General features: G+C 38.0%; 1 protein-coding gene across 3 annotated transcripts in view; it reads left to right on the top strand.

The window, feature by feature from the left end:
* The window catches only part of Hrs (Hepatocyte growth factor regulated tyrosine kinase substrate), a 246,485-nt gene that overhangs the window by 126,874 nt on the left and 99,826 nt on the right, over nt 1-19,785 (top strand). For all 3 annotated transcript variants that reach the window (XM_068348200.1, XM_068348201.1, XM_068348202.1), the window contains one exon: nt 5,732-5,830. In XM_068348200.1, the coding sequence (XP_068204301.1) occupies nt 5,732-5,830 (99 nt within the window). The remainder of the gene's footprint in view (nt 1-5,731; nt 5,831-19,785) is intronic.

Raw genomic sequence — 19,785 nt, 5'->3', positions numbered from 1 at the left:
GAACAAGGAGGAGAGCCTCGAGACGGAAAGCATTCCCCTTACGGAACCAGTAAGAAGGTGCCTCCAGTGGTGGAACGATCTAGGCAAGCTTCAGGAAGGTCTCTCTTTGGAACAAAGGAGCCCAGACCTTGTCTTGTTTTCTGACGCCTCGGACTCGAGGTGGGGAGCAACACTGGGCAAGATGGAGATCTCAGGTCTGTGGACAAGGGAACAGGAGAGCTTCAACATCAATCAGAAGGAGCTGTTGGCAGTCCTGTTGGCCCTCAAAGGTTTCGAAGGGTCGGTGTTGAACAAAGTAGTGCAGGTCAACGCCGACAACACCACAGCATTGGCCTACATAGCCAAACAAGGCGGGACTCACTCGAGGTCACTATACGAGACTGCAAAGACTCTTCTCGGTTGGGCAAAGGAAAGAAATGTAACCCTGCTTACAAAATTCATCCAAGGAGAGAAGAATGTGATGGGAGACAGCCTCAGCTGGAGGGATCAAGTTCTGTCCATGTAGTAGACATTGCATCTAGAAGTATGCGAGAAACTGTTGCGGATATGGGGTCGTCCGTCCGTAAACCTGTTCGCGACCTCGAAAACGAAAAGGCTTGAGGCATACTGCTCCCCAGTTCCAGATCTCAAAGCGACACACATAGACGCTTTCCTGCTGGATTGGTCTCACCTGGACATGTATGCATTCCCACCATTCAAAGTTCTGTACAAGGTGTTACAAAAGTTTGTGTCACACGAGGGAACCAGGTTGACTCTAGTGGCTCCCTTTTGGCCATCAAGAGAATGGTTCACAGAGGTACTGGAATGGATGGTGGACATTCTGAGAAGCCTCCCATTGAGAGTAGATCTTCTCAAACAACCTCACTTGGCAAGACATCATCTAAACCTCCAAGCTCTACGCCTAACTACCTTCAGACTATCAAAAAACTCACAAGAGCTAGAGGATTTTCGAAGGAGGCAGCAAGGGCTATCGCTAGAGCAAGGAGTGCTTCTACTATCAAGATTTACCAGTCCAAGTGGGAGTTTTTTAGAGAATGATGTAGAGCAAACTCAGTTTCTTCATCCAATACCTCTCTAACTCAAATTGCTGACTTCTTTTTAGACCTTAGAAGAAAACGTAACTTTTCTTCCTCTACCATCAAGGGGTACAGGAGTATGTTAGCAGCCATCTTCAGGCACAGGAATTTAGACCTCTCTAATAATAAAGACCTTCAGGACCTTCTCAGATCATTTGAGACTTCTAAGGAGCGTCGACAGGAATCACCAGCCTGGAATCTAGATGTTGTTTTGAAGTTCCTCATGAGTGACAGGTTTGAGCCCTTACATTCGGCTTCTTTTAAAGATCTCACTTTAAAGACACTTTTCTTGGTTAGTCTGGTGACAGCTAAGAGAGTCAGTGAGGTTCACGCCTTTAGCAAAAATATTGGCTTCAGAAACGGCAATGCCATATGCTCCTTGCAACTTGGATTCCTGGCCAAAAACGAACGTCCTTCTCATCCATGGCCTAAGTCTTTTGAGATTACAAACCTTTCTTATATGGTTGGTGAAGAGTTGGAGAAGGTCCTGTGTCCTGTTAGAGCACTGAAGTTCTATCTGGACAGAACTAAAGAATTAAGAGGCAAGACGGAAGCTCTTTGGTGCGCAGTCAGGAAACCCTCGTTACCAATGTCAAAAAACACCGTATCATTTTTTATAAGACCTTTAATAAGAGAGGCTCCCTCACACTGCGGTGAGGCAGACCTCAAGCTGCTGAAAGTGAAAACTCATGAAGTTAGAGCTGTGGTAACTTCTGTAGCTTTCAAGCAGAATCATTCTCTGCAGAGCATCATGGACACAAACTTTTGGAGGAGTAAATCTGTGTTCGCCTCACATTACTTGAAGCGTGTCCAGACTCTTTATGAGGCCTGCTACACTTTGGGACCATTCGTAGCAGCGAGTGCAGTAGTGGGTGAAGGATCTACCATTACGTTCCCCTAATCCTAGTACCCTTTTTCTTCTCTTTGAACTTTTATATATTTTTATGGTTGTTTGTGGAGATTGGTCGACAGTCTTCCGCAATCTTTGATTTACTCGGTGGTCATTTTGTTCCTTGAGAGCGCCCAGAACAAGGGTATTGGTTGAGGTCCTGTCAACAAAGGGATATTTTCATCGGTTTGACAGCTCCTAGAGGTCTTTAGCCCCCTGGGTGGATCGCTGGATCTCATAAGGAAAGAGGACATAATGAGGCAGAGAATCATTGAAGTCAGCTTCCTTATCAGGTACGAACCCTTAAGCTTGTTTTTATTAACTCTTAAGTAATATTCCAACAATGTTGGCTGTCTATAACCCTCCACCAAGGGTGTCAATCAGCTATTTTTATATAACCAGCAGGTAAGTTTAATGTTTAAAAATTATATTTTCATAATAAAATAAATTTTTGAACATACTTACCCGCTGGTTATATAAACTTTATTCCCCCCCTCCTCCCCTCTAGAGACCTATGGGCATGGAAGATCTGAGGAATTATGGAATGGTTCTGTGTATCTCGCATGAGGGCGCTGGTGTACGCCTGGCTACTCTATCTGCGATTGCTGCGAGTTTTGAATTTCTGCCGGACATCAGAGACTAAAGCTATTTTTTATATAACCAGCGGGTAAGTACTGTATGTTCAAAAATTTACTTCATTATGAAAATATCATTTTACTAACTTCCACTCCTTCTCTACATTACCAGTTTCTCTCACTTTCACTCTGTCATTTGCCATTTTCAACCTTTCTTAATATTCACTTTTTACCTCAGGTTTTATTAACTCTTCAACCCTCACTAGCTCCATTTTATATTCCCCCACTCTTTTGCCACAATTAACAAGAATACTGTTATTTAAATAACCATGTGAAAATGTGTTTTCCCCAGTTTCAATGGTTACCAATCAAGATAAGAGTGTATAAAAGAATGATGTCACTATTAAGAAAAATATATATTGATGGATTATGCATTAACTGTTGTGACAACTACAATGGTCAATCACACTAGAAGAAAATGTAGATGGAATTATATCAGAGACCTGGTTGACATGGCATAATACAGTCTAACTCAAGTTGATAGTAAAGTAAAGGAACAGAATAAAGGGTCGGTCAAAGGTAATCAATTTTATCATACTGGTACTGTATATGGAAAATAAGGATGTAGTGTTTTATTATTAGAAAATAAAAAGATTGGGATGAGGCGGTGACTTTTACTCCAATTTGTATATATATATATATATATATATATATATATATATATATATATGTATATATATATATGTATATATATATATATATATATATATATATATATATATATATATATATATATATATATATATATATATATATATATATATATATATATATATATATATATATATATATATATATATATATATATATATATATATATATATATATATATATATATATATATATATATATTATATATATATATATATATATATATATATATATATATATATATATATATATATATATATATATATATATATATATATATTACATGGCAACACTAATGTGGATGGAATTTTATTATAAACAAACTTAAAATCATGATTGTTAATAGTCAGTGCTTTCCTTAAAAATGACAGATAGTTGTCATAATGCTTGTATTTATGCTCTGGTTTATATAATACAGTTTCCTGCTTAGCAGATGACAGTTCTCTACTTGCAGAGCTTTCAAACATTTCATCTTTTAAAAATACAGAATAATCACTAAATTATCTATCTCAGGTTCCAAAGGACAGTCTTTCAATTATCTGTAACAAAGATATTAGAATATTTTGTTTTAATTTGTGCAGATCTAGAAATATTTCAATGATTAGAACTGGTTGGATTATTTTGAATTTTCACATTTCCTTTTTCATGAAAAAGAAATTTTAATTTCAGCCATTAAGGCATGTAGATTCCTACTTAATTCTGTACTGAAGCATATGTGGTTAGATATATCTAGTTCATGTATTATAGTGAATGTAGTTAGAGCTTTTAGTATTGAAAGACCTCCCATAGTAAGGTATATTTTTTTTCATTTTGATATAGTTTTACAATATTTAAAAGGTTCAAGTTTGGAGCCTTTGAATAATCTTCCAATGAAAATTTCATTGCTAGAACACTTTTCCTGTTGGAGTTTACATAATCTAAATGTGTAAGTGACCAACAAGCACAATCTTCTAAAGTAGGCTTTAGGGAGCATAAGATGGTGATATCTCTTTTGCTTATTAAAAAGATTTTAAGACTTAGAGTTTGCCACAAATCATTCACATTCCCTCTTTGACAAAGGCTATGAGCATTATATCAGAGAATAGATTTCCTTGTCCGGTAAGAGCTGATTAGTATGAGCATTAGAGGTAGTGTTCTTAATGTATATTGTGGTATTAAAATTCCAAATCATCCTCTGTCTAAAAATGCTATGTCATTTCTTGTTAAAAGTTTGGTTATTGAGGCTCTCAAAGAAGTGTATCCAAGATTAATGAAAGCCTTGAATGTTGGGATTCATAACTTTAGAATTGCAGTTAAATCTGTGTAAGTTACTTTATTATTAATTTCTCATCTCAAAGGATTGATAATGTAGGTAAGAGTAAGGTTATGAGATCCACAAAGAGGAAAGATGGTGCTAGGTTGAATGTCATGTTGAATGGAAAGTTACTTGATGAAGTAGATCAGTTTAAGTATTTGGGGTCTGTTGTTGCTGCAAATGGTGAAGTGGTAGCAGATGTACATCAGGGAGTGAATAAAGGATGTAAAGTGTTATGGCCAGTGAGGAGAGTGGTAAAGAATTGAGGGTTAGGAATGTATGTAAAGAGAATTCTGTATGACAAAGTTATTGTACCAACTGTGATGTATGGATTGGATTTGTGGGGAATGAAAGTGACAGAAAGACAGAAATTAAATGTGTTTGAAATGAAGTGTCTGAGGAGCATAGCTGGTGTATCTTGATTAGATAGCATTAGGAACAAAGAAGTGAGGGTGAGAACGGGTATAAGCAATGATTTAGCAGCTAGAGTGGATATGAATGTGTTGAGGTGGTTTGCTCATGTAGAGATAATGGTAAATGGCCATCTGCTGAAGAGGGTGATAAATGCAAGAGTTAATGGGAGAAGTACAAGAGGAAGGGCAAGGTTTGGATGGATGGATGTGAGAGAGGCAAAAGTGTGTGCTACAAGTAGGAATGAATAGCGAGCGATTGTGACGCAGTTCTGATAGGCCTTGTTGCTTCCTCTGTTTGCCTTGGTGACTGCTGAGTTAGCAGCAGTAGGGGATTCAGCATATGAAGCTTCATATGTGGTAGATAATGGGGGAGAGTGGGCTCTGGCATCCTAGCAGTACCAACCAAACTCTGCTGAATGCCTCGTTAGGTTGCGAGGAGCTAAGAGAAGAAAAGGTCCCCTTTTGTTCTTTTTTTTTTTTTATGTTGGATACCCCCAAAATTGGGAAAGTGCCTTGGTAGATAGATAAATCTCAAAGGATGTGCGGTAGTGTGTCTTGTTAGCCACAGGTAAAATTTATTAAAATAGACAGAATTTTAATTATAGAAATTATTTTCTTACTTAGGGTCACATATTTATTACAGTATAAATTAACCATTTTCTTATACATTTGTAACCTCTGAAGCTTTGTAGTCAATAAAGTACACATTGTATTGAAATTTTAGAGATAATCCAGTTAAAAATTTTATGGTTACTGATTTTCTTTCCTTATAGACTCCGGGAAAGAAGAGTGAAGAGGAGCTGCAAGAGGAGGAAGAGCTGCAGTTGGCAATTGCTTTGTCACGTTCAGAAGCTGAAAACAAAGAGAAGGAGGTACAGTATATTCTGTCATGTTCTATTAACCGTCAAAATATAATCAAAGTAGATATCTTAAAAAAAGGACTTTTCAACCAAGCATTAGGGGTGGAGAATTCATTCTTCTGTTTAATTAAAGCAGATGTATTCTTAAATTTCTGAAACATAAGTCTTTTAGAAAAAGAATATTCCTCGGCATAGTGGATAGAATAGAATCCCAGATAAAGTTACTGGTGGTTATTTTTAAGTTGAATTGTGCCACTGAGGTACTGTACCTTTTTTTTTTATACTTTTAGTTTTGGCCTAAATGATAATTATAAAACAGTTCATGAAAAGTTGAGAATCGAAAAGTTAAAGAAGCTGAGTAGCTTGGTAAAAGGCCAAAGATATTTGGTAAAATATAGAAAACTGTAACCAAAGAAGAACTTGGAATACTGTTTCTATTGTACTGCTTAAGCTAGATATAGGCAGCTGTACTTATTAAAGATGATAATTGCTTTGAATATCAATTCAGAGTATATTCCGCATCCAGTTTAATAAGCGACACATTTGAAAGTAATTCTGCATGCTGATGATTGTATATATACAGTCATATACTTGAATGAATAATCAAGTTAGAATTAAATTAAAGCATTACAGTATTAAGAATCATTCAAAAACGATCTGTGCATGTAAGATGTACAGTATTTATCTATGATTTTATTATTTATAGTCTTTTTACTAGCCTTTGTTATTTTGATTTCATGTGCTTATGCCATGAACCAACTACTTAAACAATCATGCCTCAATGTTTGTTGTGGGTAGATAACAGACCAGAGGAAAGTGAAAAAGTTCAGACTAATAGGGTGAATATCACTTATCATCACCTTTACCAAATGACTGTCCTAAATAATTCACCAAATTGTTTTCACATAGATCACTTGCTGTGCTGTAGTGAATAGTACTGTAATTTACACTACAGTACTGTACAAACTCCTTTTTTAACACTTTCTGTAACAACTTCTAAATCATCTTTAACAATAACTAGTTTACTTCTAAATCACATAATACTCTCTTCACAGTCACAAATACATATATTTTAGCTATTTAATTTTATTATTTTAATGTTATACACCATGTGATTTGGTTGTTTGATTTTTGCTTTAATATAATATCATGCTGTCATTACATTGAATTTCAATTTATTATCCCTTTATTTTCTTATCTGTCATCCTTTTTATCAAATTAATTTCAGGTTATTTTTATTTTGATAAGAAGTAAATACCTCACCAGCACTCTCGATCTTGCCATCGTAGTTTAAATAGCTATTATCTAAATACAAGATTATGGTGTATGTACTTCTGTACAGTATGTTATTATATAATGAGTATAACTCTAAACACTTCTCATCTCCCAGTTTATTTTCTTTACTATTCCTTTTCATTTAAACTTCTTTTTCTGTTATTCAGAAATTTTTGCTGTTCATTTCATTTTTCTGCCTCTCACAATATCCTACCAATAGTTGCATAACCTCTCACCTTCTCACTCAGACTTATCAGCACCTACCAATTGCTTCGTTCACTCAAACGTGTTCCGACTCTCCTTCCCCTTCCTTCCCCTTTGAAATACCCGCTTTTCTTACCCCTTATTCATCCCTCCTCAAATGAACCAAATACAAGCTACAGTGAACCCTCGTTTATCGCGGTAGATAGGTTCCAGTCGCGGCCGCGATAGGTGAAAATCCGCGAAGTAGTGACACCATATTTATCTATTTATTCAACATGTATATTCAGACTTTTAAAACCTTCCCTTGTACAACAAACTACCCTTTAATGTACAGAACACTTAATGCATGTACTACAGTACCCTAAACTAAAACAGGCACAAATATTAAAGGTGATTTTATATCATGCATTTCCTAAACATGCTAAAAAGCACGATAAAAAATGGCAACCAATGTTTTGTTTACATTTATCTCTGATCATAATGTAGAAACAAACTGGAGGTAGAGCTTTGCTTATTACCCAGACATATTTCCCATACTTTTCCCTTAGAACTACATCACATCTTCCTACTTTAGATATATAGATATATATATATATATGTGTGTGTGTGTGTGTGTGTGTATATATATATATATATATATATATATATATATATATATATTTATATGTATACACATATACATACCTACATATATACATAAATACATGCATACATATATATATATATATATATATATATATATATATATATATATATATATATATATATATATATATATTACTGTATATATATGGGTTATGGAAAAAATCCGCGAAGTGGTGAATCCGCGATGGTCGAACCGCGAAGTAGCGAGGGTTCACTGTATAGCATATTATATATGAGTGAGAGCATGAGATCCATTTTGGAGATTTCGTTATTTGAGAAAAAATTATTTGAAAGTTTTGTAGAGTATATTTATGATGTACGGAAGTGAGAATTACTACACAAATAAAGCACAGTGATGGTAATAGTGATAATAAAACAATAAGGAATAATGGAGAATGAATAGGAAGCATAGAAATGAAAGGAAAGAAAACTCTCTCTCTCTCTCTCTCTCTCTCTCTCTCTCTCTCTCTCTCTCTCTCTCTCTCTCTCTCTCTCTCTCTCTCTCTCTCTCTCTCTCAAAATAAAGGGGAAAATTTTGGAATTTAATTGTTCTTATTTTATCATATCATCATCATCATCTCCTCCTACGCCTATTGACGCAAAGGGCCTCGATTAGATTTCGCCAATCGTCTCTATCTTGAGCTTTTAATTCAATACTTCTCCATTCATCATCTACTTCGCGCTTCATAGTCCTCAGCCATGTAGGCCTTGGTCTTCCAACTCATCTAGTGCCCTGTGGAGCACAGCTAAACATTTGGTGAACTAATCTCTCTTGGGGAGTGCAAAGAGTATGCCCAAACCATCTCCATCTACCCCTCATCATGATTTCATCCACTTATGGTACTCAAGTAATCTCTCTTATAGATTCATTTCTAATCCTGTCTGGCCATTTAACGGCCAATATCCTTCTGAAGGCTTTGTTCTCAAATCTACTAAATCTATTGGGTATTGTTTCATTGTCATACCATGACTCATGACCATAGAGTAACACCGATCTCACTAAACTGATATATAGTCTGATTTTTATATGTAATTTCAGGCAATTAGATTTCCAAATGTTACTTAACCTAGCCATTGCTTGATTTGAGGATTTTGTTTCTATGACATATTGTGTAGATCTTTCATGTGGATGCAACCTCTCTCCAATAAATTTATTAGTAAGAGAGGAGTAAATGAATAAACAAAAAGGTTATTTTTTCAGAACAAAAATTTCAGACTTTCTGACCTACTTGTATTGACATTTTTCATTGTTATGACATAACAAACAAAGATAAGAAAATATTAAAGACATCATTGTAAGCCAATTAAATTTTCAAGAAAATGAATAAATAAAGAATTATGTATCGGTGGAAAAATTATAAGCAATTACAGTTTGAAAACCGAGGAAGTTTTGCCAATTTGTTGTAAGTGTTTTTACAATAGAAATTTTTATATAGAAGCATTAATACTTTTATGTTTTCTATGTACTTTTTAATAGTACAAAGAATGGGCTTTCCAATTGTGTGTGAGACATATAGACATATATATTGCAGTCATTTGCATATGCACAAACCCGCCTAGAACAATTTTCCCATGAGAGCGTAAATTGGCGTATCAAAAAACTCAGTTATAAAGCATCCACTTAGTGAACAAAGCACATAAAAAATGGGTCTTTTTTTTTTTACGTAAAACAAAAAAAATAATTCGCTATCAGAGTTCTTACAATGACTGTACATGCTAGCAAATTCAGAATAAAAATATATACAGTATAAGCAAAAATACAAGCATATATACACAAAGTAAAATATAAAAGTAGGTCATGTGGGATACAAAGACCAGGCAAACTAGGTCATTTTCTTACTGACCTCACGAAATTCAATTCTTTTCTTGTCTTTATATTGATTGTGCAACATCTTCTAACCATTTATAATGCAGTTGAAATAAAATTAACCATAAATTCAGGAAATATTATGGCAAAACAAGATGCAAAAAATACATTGAAAAAAATAGGTGACATTGTAGATCAACATAGGCCTGCCGCGCATTCGCTGCTACTACTCGTTTTCTTTTAGACTCCACATGTCCCTCATCCATCTGCCGTCTCTTGGTGTGAGTTTCATTTTCCTTGAGTGATGCATGTATTTATGCCAAATTTCCTCCAAAAATAAGTTATGTATGATGCAGAAATTTGCGTCATTAGAACACATACGACAAAAAAATGTTTTCATACGTTATTTTGTCATAGCATCACCAGAGGGTTAAGCATCATAGCTTGAGTGAGACAGAAACCCAAATATATAATAGTAACCTTAGGGGTTTGCATTATTTTTAGTGAATCTTATTGAAATTTATTGTGTTAATATTCTTGTAGCAAATACTTCCCAACCTCCAAACAAGAAACTAAAACAACAAAGAATTCTTTGGCTCCTTATACTAGTGGCTATCCAACCTAGCATACCTTCTATCGGGAGGATATCACCATGGGTACAACCAGTCATATTTTTGTTGTTGTAGACTACCCATCGAGGTCTCTTCCATTCTGGCTAGTTTTTTTTATGTATCAGTACTTTGTAAATTCAACATACAATATCATCATCATCATCATTTCCTACTCATATTTACGCAAAGGGCTTTGGTTAGATTTCACCAGTCATCTCTATCTTGAGCTTTTAATTCAGTACTTCTGCATTCATCATCTCCTACTTTATGCTTCATAGTCCTCAGCCATGCAGGCCTGAGCCTTCCAACTCTTCTAGTCCCAGTGGAGACCAGTTAAATATTTAATGAACTAATCTCTCTTGGGTAGTGCAAAGAGCATACCCAAACCATCTCCAAATAGCACTTGAGTAATCTCGCTTATAATTTCATTTCTAATCCTGTCCAGCCATTTAACTCCCAATATTCTTCTGAAGGCTTCGTTCTCAAATCTACTAAATCTGTTGGAGATCATTTCATGGTCATACTGTGACTCATGTTCATACTGTAACACAGATATCACTTAACTGATATATAACCTGATTTTCACTTGTAAAGTAATTTTAGGCGATTTGATTTCATGATTTTACTTAACCTAGCCATTGTTTGAATTGATTTTTTCAATCTTTCATTTAATTCCAATTTGAAATACCCTGTATTAGAAATCATACTTCCTAAATATTTAAATGATTCTCTCATTAATCCTTTCTCCTTCCTATGATATTTCACCTTCCATTGCATATTTTGTTCCTCTCATCTCTGTTTTTCTTCTATTTATCTTGAGCCCAACCTCCGGGGATATTTTATGCATTCTGGTAAGAGCATTGCAAATCCTGTGGTGTTCTGTTAATAAAAACATCATCATCAGCATACTCTAGGTCAGCTAATTTCCTATTACCAATCCAGCCCAATCCTGCTCTATCATCTCTGACTGTTTTATGCATTACAAAATCCATGAGGAGGATAAACAACATGGGTGACATCACATTCCCTTGGAGTAGTCCACTGTTTATTGGAAATTCATTTAATAGGACTCTATTAACATTAACTTTGCACTTGTTATGCTCATGAACAAACTTAATCAAGTTGACATATTTGAGAGGAATTCCATAATAAAGTATTGTGCCGTAAGATCGACAAAGACTGTACAGGTTACTTGCTTCATCTCAGACCTGTTATCGATGTATTGCATCAGGTTTAATACCTGACTGCAGCAGGATCGACCTGGTCTAAAGCTAAATTGATCTGTTGACAGTTGTTCTCTGACAGTTGGTTGGATTCAGGCCAAGATCATTCATTTGTATAGTTTGTACAGGATATACAGTAAGGGTATTGGTCGATAACTTTTGCAGGATGGTGGTCTTTCCCTGGTCTCAGCAAGGCCACTACTCTCGCTCCTCTCCAATTGGGATTTAGTAGGTCATTCCACAGGAATTAAATAGCAACAAGAATCATGCTTTACTTATGTCTGAATTGTAAGATCATTTCTGTTGTTAAGCCATCTAGGCCGACCGCCTTCCCAGATTTAAGAAAATGTCTCAATTTGGTCTCAAGAAAACGAACTACACAGAGACCTAGTTTAAAAGAATAAAATAGGAAGATTCTTTCCTAAACCTAGTGTTTGATTTTCTAAAGATTAAGAAAATAGACTGAACAGGACAAAAGAACTCAAAGTTGTATGTACTGTATATTATACATACTCATACCATACATTAGTTAGAAGTAGAGGTATCTAATCAGTTGCAGATACAGGGAGATTAAAGATGAAAAAGCTAGGATTAATGGTACCCTATTATTTAAAAATAGCTGGAGCTTAAAAGTATGAAAAACTAAACTAAACATTAAGCTACCTTTTAACAAAATAATACTTTAACAGAAAATATGTTTAGGGGCAACACATTAACGCTTAGATTTAGAAAACGAATTAGCAATTAAAATTGAAAAAATTTTAGAGACCTTGTTACATGCTCTAAAATACTAAACCTGAGATAGATTTAATGAAAATCTCCAGCAAATGCTCGGCAGGGGGTAGCTCACTTATTCTCATGAAAAGATAACTTGCTTATTTTTCCCATTCAGTGTACCACTGCAACCAATTTTAATTTACACACACCCACAATTTATGTCAATCAATTCAGAAACTTCTTGCAGATAAGGATCTAGCAACAAAAAATATAATATAACCAATACAGATAGATTACAATCATTCTTCTGAACATAGGAATTAAAGACATTTGTTTCATGAACAATAATAGTAAATTTACCTTTTCTCAAAACAATATTCACAGACATGAAATCTTCTAGACATGGTGAAAAGAGAGTTATGATAACTCTCACTGTATGAAATTTATAGTGGAAAACAAATGGAATGACAATTAATATATTTGTAACTAAGTCACAAAGCACAACACTAAAAGTAAACTTTTATAACAACAATTAATGTACAGGTTGAAAAATACAACTTGGAGAAATAAATACACAAGCTGGAAATGACAATTGTACTGCACACCATTAAACGAGACTTAACAAATAATGCACCGCATAAGAACAAACGTAGCACATATAAACTTGGATGCTGCATTCCCAGATCTTTTAGGCCCATGGGTAAGGGTTGGATTTATTGGACATCCACTGCTATGACAAATTCAAATTGAACAAGAACTACAAGTGAAAATTGGTGATGATTCCAAGGAGATCCTACTAAACTTCATAATACTTTGGGCCGTGTTAGTGATTTAGGCTATAGGACTAAAGGGTCATAGCACTTTGAAATATATTAAGATCATCTTCACCTCATGTGATTATATAAGAAGAAAAAAATAAAACAATATAGGAACCACAAATTACTATAGAAAGTATTAAGAAAATTTTTCATAGACTGAAAGCAAAGGAAGTAACAGGACCAGATGACCTAAAACCAAAACTTTAGAAATTACCAATGAAAGCTTTTTCAGACTTTGAATCCTAAAAATGTGAAAAAGAGAAACCAGCTGACTAGAAGTTGAAAACAAAGATGATTTAAAATAAAAATTCACTAATGTAATATCACTAATTTTTATAAATTTTCAAGATAATGATCAAAACAAAAATGAATCTAGGAATAAGAAAAGAGCAATCAGAGATTTCAGACCTCCGCCAGTGGATATTGCTAACATGTAACTAAAGTTTGTGGACATCGCCTACCACTTTTCATATGCTGGCTGACTGTGCATTATATGGTGAAAAGTGCAATGTTGATCTAGAATCGGGATCTTGATCCCTATCTCCTTCAAAATGTCATAATTTTGTCCGATGCATAATATCTATCCATTGTTAAAATTTGATGAAAATCCAATGTGTCAATGTGTAAATACAAATCCAGATCTGGAATCCAGATCTGGGTTTAATTGGGCCGTCCATGAAGTAAGATCTATCCATGGTGAGAATTTCGTCAAAATCCATCTAGTAGATTTGATGTAATCCGGTCCACAGTCACACAGACAAATAAATAGATAAATAAATAAACCGACTCAAAAATATAGCCTCATTGACAGAGATACTAAGAAATGCCATAATGAATTACAGGAGATGACAAATTAGAAAACAACTTTTTATTTTACAATTCAGAATCTTGTGAAAATACTTTTGGAATGTATAACTTAGATAAGTAACATGCATTATTTGGAATGGTAAATTATAGTGAGAGGCAAAGCCCTTGAAATTAATATGTAAGATAGATCCATCAGACTGTTGTCAGCGCACTCCATGTCAGTGCACTGTAGGCACTATATGCAGCCTTCATTTGGCCCTAGCTGCACTTGCTTTATATTTTTATACTTTTCATCCATTCTTGCTTCCTTTCTTCCATCTTACTGTCCGACCTCTTCTAACTTTTACCTCAAAGTGTAACTGTACGATTTTACCCTAGATTATCTGGGTGATATTAAATGACCTCACAGACAAATGCAGCTGGATATATAGCCCAAATCTGTTAATCCAATTGAGAAAAAAAAAATAATTAAAATTTAATGTAGCAAGAGGGTAGCAATTATGATGATAGGACAAGAAATATCTAAAATATAGTGACTTGCACCTGGAACTGCAGTCTGTTAATATGATTTATGTGAGAATGGTGGATATATGGATATGATCTACATTTCGTACAGGGTTTAAATTCGTTTCGTACTTGTGACGTTTCAACCCAAGTTGTTTCGTACCACCACCTAAGTTGATTCGTACCAACCTGTCGGCCCAAATTGAACCAGTATGATTATTTGGTTCAGTTTGTGAATATAATTCTATAATTACTTGCATATACTAGTGAAACCCCTGATACAAAGTTGAACATTGCTGTGAATGCAACGACCATGTTATGATATATATTACTTATGTGATTATTTTTACCTTTTTCATAGAAACTTTTGTGTACTCTACATATTACAATGTGATACTTCTTGTTATCAGGTTATTATCTAAATGATATGTGTAACTTACACATATCATTTAGATAATAACCTGATAACAAGAAGAATCATAACCTGATAACAAGAAGAATCATAACCTGATAACAAGAAGAATCACATTGTAATATGTAGAGTACACAAAAGTTTCCACGAAAAAGGTAAAAATAATCACATAAGTAATATATATTATAACATGGTCGTTGCATTCACAGTAATGTTCAACTTCGTATCAGGGGTTCCACTAGTATCTGCAAGTAATTATAGAATTTTTGTTTATGGTGTATGATAATAAATTTTCTTCAAATCTAAAGATTCTGAACCAGGGTGATAAAGCCCCACAAATTTTATCCATTGAAGTCAAACAAAACCTAGAGTAAAAAAAAAAACAATGTTATTTTGGTACATTTTTACTTGCATTTGAAAAGTTTTCTCTCTTTTTTTTAACTGCAAAATCTTTGATCTGATTTTCAAAACTCTTCTTACGAAACACATCTGCTTCTATACTTAATAGAAGCCTTGTTGCATAGTTATTTTGATGGAATTTTTTATATGCTTCAACTGAGAAAATATGTGTTCAGCTGAACAATGTGTGACCATTAATGTAAAAAATGTATGGAAGCCAATGTTTACATTTGGAAAGACACATTCAGTGCTATCTTCTACAAGTATTTTTATAGAGTCCATCCTGGCTGAATCTTGTTTCTACATTTTTTATTTTTCAATATTAAACTTACCCGATAATCATGTAGCTGTCAACTCCGTTGCCCGACAGAATTCTATGGAGGGATACGCCAGCTATCACAATACTAGAAGGGGGTGTACTTACCAGCGCCACCTGTGGCCAGGTACTCAATCATTTGTTGTTGACACCTCCTCAATTATTCCTCTGTCGTGCTTCCGGCTAGACGTTCTGGGATACGCTTATGGTCTTCGAGTTTATTCACGGATATTTGGTGAAGTATTCTCTCAGATTAACGGCTGTCGCTTTACTGGAATCCTTCTTATATTAGCTAGATAGCTTTTATATAATACTGATATAACGGTTAACGAATTTTGCTTGTTTTTGGATCACCCTTTGGCTAACTCTTTGAATACAAGATGTCTGACGTTTCGCAAGCCCCCTCCCATAGACGATGTAGGTCTTGCAATAGGCGTATTCCGAAGGCCTCGGTAGATCCTCACACCGCTTGTTCTGACTGTAGGGACAGGCCCTGTCTATTAGAAAATCGATGTGAGGAATGCGCCGGACTTTCGGAATTGGAATTTGTCCGTCTTTTAAAATATTCATCTAAGTTAGAGAGAGGTAGAGTTAGGAGAAGTTCTTCTCACTCTTCTATGTTTTCCTCACCTCATGATCCCCTACCTTTTCCTACCCCTGTAGTGGCTACCCCCGAACCTACTGTGTGCCCTCCGCCTGATATGTCAGTTGTTTTGCGTGCTATTCAGGCTTTAGGCGATAAAGTAGAATCAGTGGTAAGTGACCATAAGTCTCTGATGGCCGAAGTTAAAGAACTGAAGGTCAAGAGTGCAGTGGGTGGAATTAGTGCCAGTGCTGTGACGAGTGCTAGTGTCGGTGCAGTGCCAAGTGCTAGTGGTGCCAGTGTGGTGCGTGAGGATTTTTCTGTGCGAGCCAGTCGTCCTCCCAGTCCGGGACCTCTTGCAAGCTCCCATGCCCAGGGGAGAAGCAATGTCGAAGGGCTTAAGGGTTCGACAGGCCTTGTTAGGCGCACAGAACTATCCTCGGTGGTTGCGGGCGTGTCTTCCTTAGACCGTCACTCCCACCTGCAGACGATTGAGCCCGTCTTATTCTCGTCCGCTGATCAACTAGCAGGGAAGAAACGTTGGTCTCAGGTCTCGAGACCGCTTAAACGTAGAGTCCAGTCCGCGAGTGCTCAGCCAGGTTGCAGTCATTGGCTCAGCTCTGACTCGCCTCAGTCATCTGTCGACTGTACTCCGCCCAAGAGGAGTAAGGTTCTGCCAAAACAGAGCCCGACTGTTAAGACTTTACCTCAGTCTGTTATCGTTTCTGCCGATCCCAAGTGGACCCTGCTTCAGTCCATGCAAGCTCAGCTTTCGGACTTGATGCGTGAGTGTCGGGCTGAGAGTGTTGCACCTCCTCCTCCGCCTACACTCCCTCCGCCTGTTCTCGCTCCGCCTGTGCTCGCCCCGCCTGCACTTGCTCCGCCTGGTCGCAGCACCATCTGCCAGGCGTACGATGTTGAGCCACTTTCGGAGTTCGCTGTTCCCAGTGGTGTTCAGCCTCAGCCTTCTTTAAGGCAACCCTTGCTTTGGGATCAGGAGAGTTATTCCACTCTTCCTCCGCCTCCCCTTGCTGCTCCACCAGTGGTGCAACTCTCGGTTGGGGTACAACAACCTCTCCCCTCCGTGAGTCTGTCTGCTCAGCCATCGCTGCAGCGAGCTCAACCCTCCTCAAGGCAAGCTCCTCTACACCCTGGACTTGCGCCTCAGGAGCCTCAGTTTGCGAGAACTTTACCTTGTTCTGCGCAGCCTCAACCTCATCATGCTCCGCTCATCTCACAGGAACAGGAACGGACTACTCCGCCTCCGTCCTCCGCTCAGCTTGTGCAATCCTTGGGTTCAACCTCTCTTGCTAGGAGTCAACCTCCTTCACCCATGCGCCTGCCTTCTGCTTCGTCTGTTGTTCAGCCTTTGCAGTCTGAGCCTCAGGTTTTCCCTCAACAGTCTCTGGAAGAGGAAACCACTGTTATTGTTCCTACCCGTTCTGACTCTGCGGTTCAGCATTCTGGTCCGATCGCTTCGCTACCCTCTGCTGATGAGGTGTCGGATGATGAGGAGGCACACCTTGATCCCTCATCAGACGTGGACGAATCTAAGCTTTCTCCACCGTCGATTGATTTTCGTAAGGTCTTGGCTCTACTCAGGGAGATTTACCCAGACCACTTCGTCTCTGCTATTCCCCGCTCTCCACCATCTGAGTTTTCGCTGGGCGTACAACAAGCTAAGTCCAACTATACTAAGCTTGTCCTAGCTAGATCCTCCAAGAGGGCTTTAAGGATCTTAGGGGAGTGGCTGCAGTCTAAACAACACCTTGGCAAGACTTCCTTCATGTTCCCTCCAACGAAGCTCGCTTCGAAAGCTAGCGTTTGGTATGCCACAGGGGAAGCACCAGGCTTAGGAGTACCTGCCTCTGCCCAGGCTGACTTCTCAAGTCTGGTGGACTCGCCTCGGAGAACTGCTATGAGACGCTCGAAGGTTTGTTGGACCTTCTCAGACCTGGATCATTTACTAAAAGGGTTGTTCAGAGCATTTGAAATGTTCAACTTTCTCGACTGGTGCCTGGGGGCCCTCAGCAAGAAAACCTCTCCTGCGGACAAAGATTCTGCCATGCTATTAATGTCCTGCATGGATAAGGCCATCAGAGATGGATCGGGTGAGCTAGCGTCGTTATTTGTATCAGGGGTGTTGAAGAAAAGGGAACAACTGTGTACCTTCCTTTCCGCCAGCATTACACCTTGCCAACGGTCACAACTCCTTTTTGCTCCACTCTCAAAGTTCCTCTTTCCCGAGGAGCTAGTTAAGGACTTGTCTGCTGCCCTGATACAAAAGGACACGCACGATCTTGTAGCCTCATCGGCTCGTAAGTCTAAGGTTGCCACCTCAGTCCCCAAGACTTATCGCTCCCCAGTGGCTGATACCCCGGCTACGAGGTTCATACCGCCCTTTCGTGGTAGAGCCCCCAGCCGAGGAAGCTCCCGTCCAGACTCTCACAGGAGCAAGTCTAGGAAAGGATCCAGGACATCTAAGGGAAAGAACTGACTCTCAGATTCTCCAGACAACAGTAGGAGCCAGACTCAAGATCTTCTGGCGAGCCTGGGAGAAGAGAGGTGCAGACGCACAGTCTGTCAGTTGGCTGAGGTACGGTTACAGGATTCCATTCTGCCTCAAACCACCTCTGACCACATCGCCCATCAACCTCTCTCCCAACTACAAAGAAGAGGACAAGAGGCTAGCATTGCAACAGGAGGTGTCGCTACTTGTGCAGAAGAAGGCAGTGGTTATAGTCCGGGACCATCAATCCCCGGGCTTCTACAACCGTCTCTTTCTTGTGGCCAAGAAGACAGGAGGTTGGAGACCGGTGCTGGACGTCAGCTCTCTCAACGAGTATGTCACCAAGCAGACGTTCACGATGGAGACGACCAAGTCGGTCTTAGCAGCGGTCAGACAGGAGGACTGGATGGTCTCGTTGGACTTGAAAGATGCATACTTTCACGTTCCCATTCATCCAGACTCCCAACCTTTCCTGAGATTCGTTTTCGGAAAGGTTGTCTATCAGTTCCAAGCCCTGTGTTTTGGCCTAAGCACAGCTCCTATGGTCTTTACTCATCTGATGAGGAATGTAGCGAAATTCCTACACTTATCGAACATCAGAGCCTCCCTCTACCTAGACGACTGGCTGTTGAGAGCCTCCACGAGTCGTCGTTGTCTGGAGAACCTCAATTGGACTTTAGACTTAATCAGAGACCTAGGTCTATTAGTCAATATAGAGAAATCTCAACTCATTCCCTCCCAATCCATTGTGTACCTGGGAATGGAGATTCAGAGTCAGGATTTTCGGGCTTTTCCTTCGGCCCCCAGGATAAACCAAGCCCTAGAGTGCATCATGAGCATGCTGAAGAGGAGCAATTGCTCAGTGAGACAGTGGATGAGTCTCACAGGGACCCTCTCATCACTGGCCCTGTTTGTCGAGCTAGGAAGACTCCACCTCCGCCCTCTTCAATTCCATCTTGCTGCTCATTGGGACAAGGGCTCGACTCTAGAAGCAGTCTCTATCCCTATCAACCAAGAGATGAAGACCACTCTCCTGTGGTGGAAGCACAATCTCCTTCTCAAGGAGGGTCTATCATTGGCCATCCAGACCCCCAATCTTCATCTCTTCTCAGATGCATCGGACTCGGGCTGGGGTGC

This window comes from Palaemon carinicauda, chromosome 24 (genome assembly GCF_036898095.1).
Source record: "Palaemon carinicauda isolate YSFRI2023 chromosome 24, ASM3689809v2, whole genome shotgun sequence".
Taxonomy (NCBI): domain Eukaryota; kingdom Metazoa; phylum Arthropoda; class Malacostraca; order Decapoda; family Palaemonidae; genus Palaemon; species Palaemon carinicauda.
This window is presented reverse-complemented; position numbering and strand designations above follow the sequence as displayed.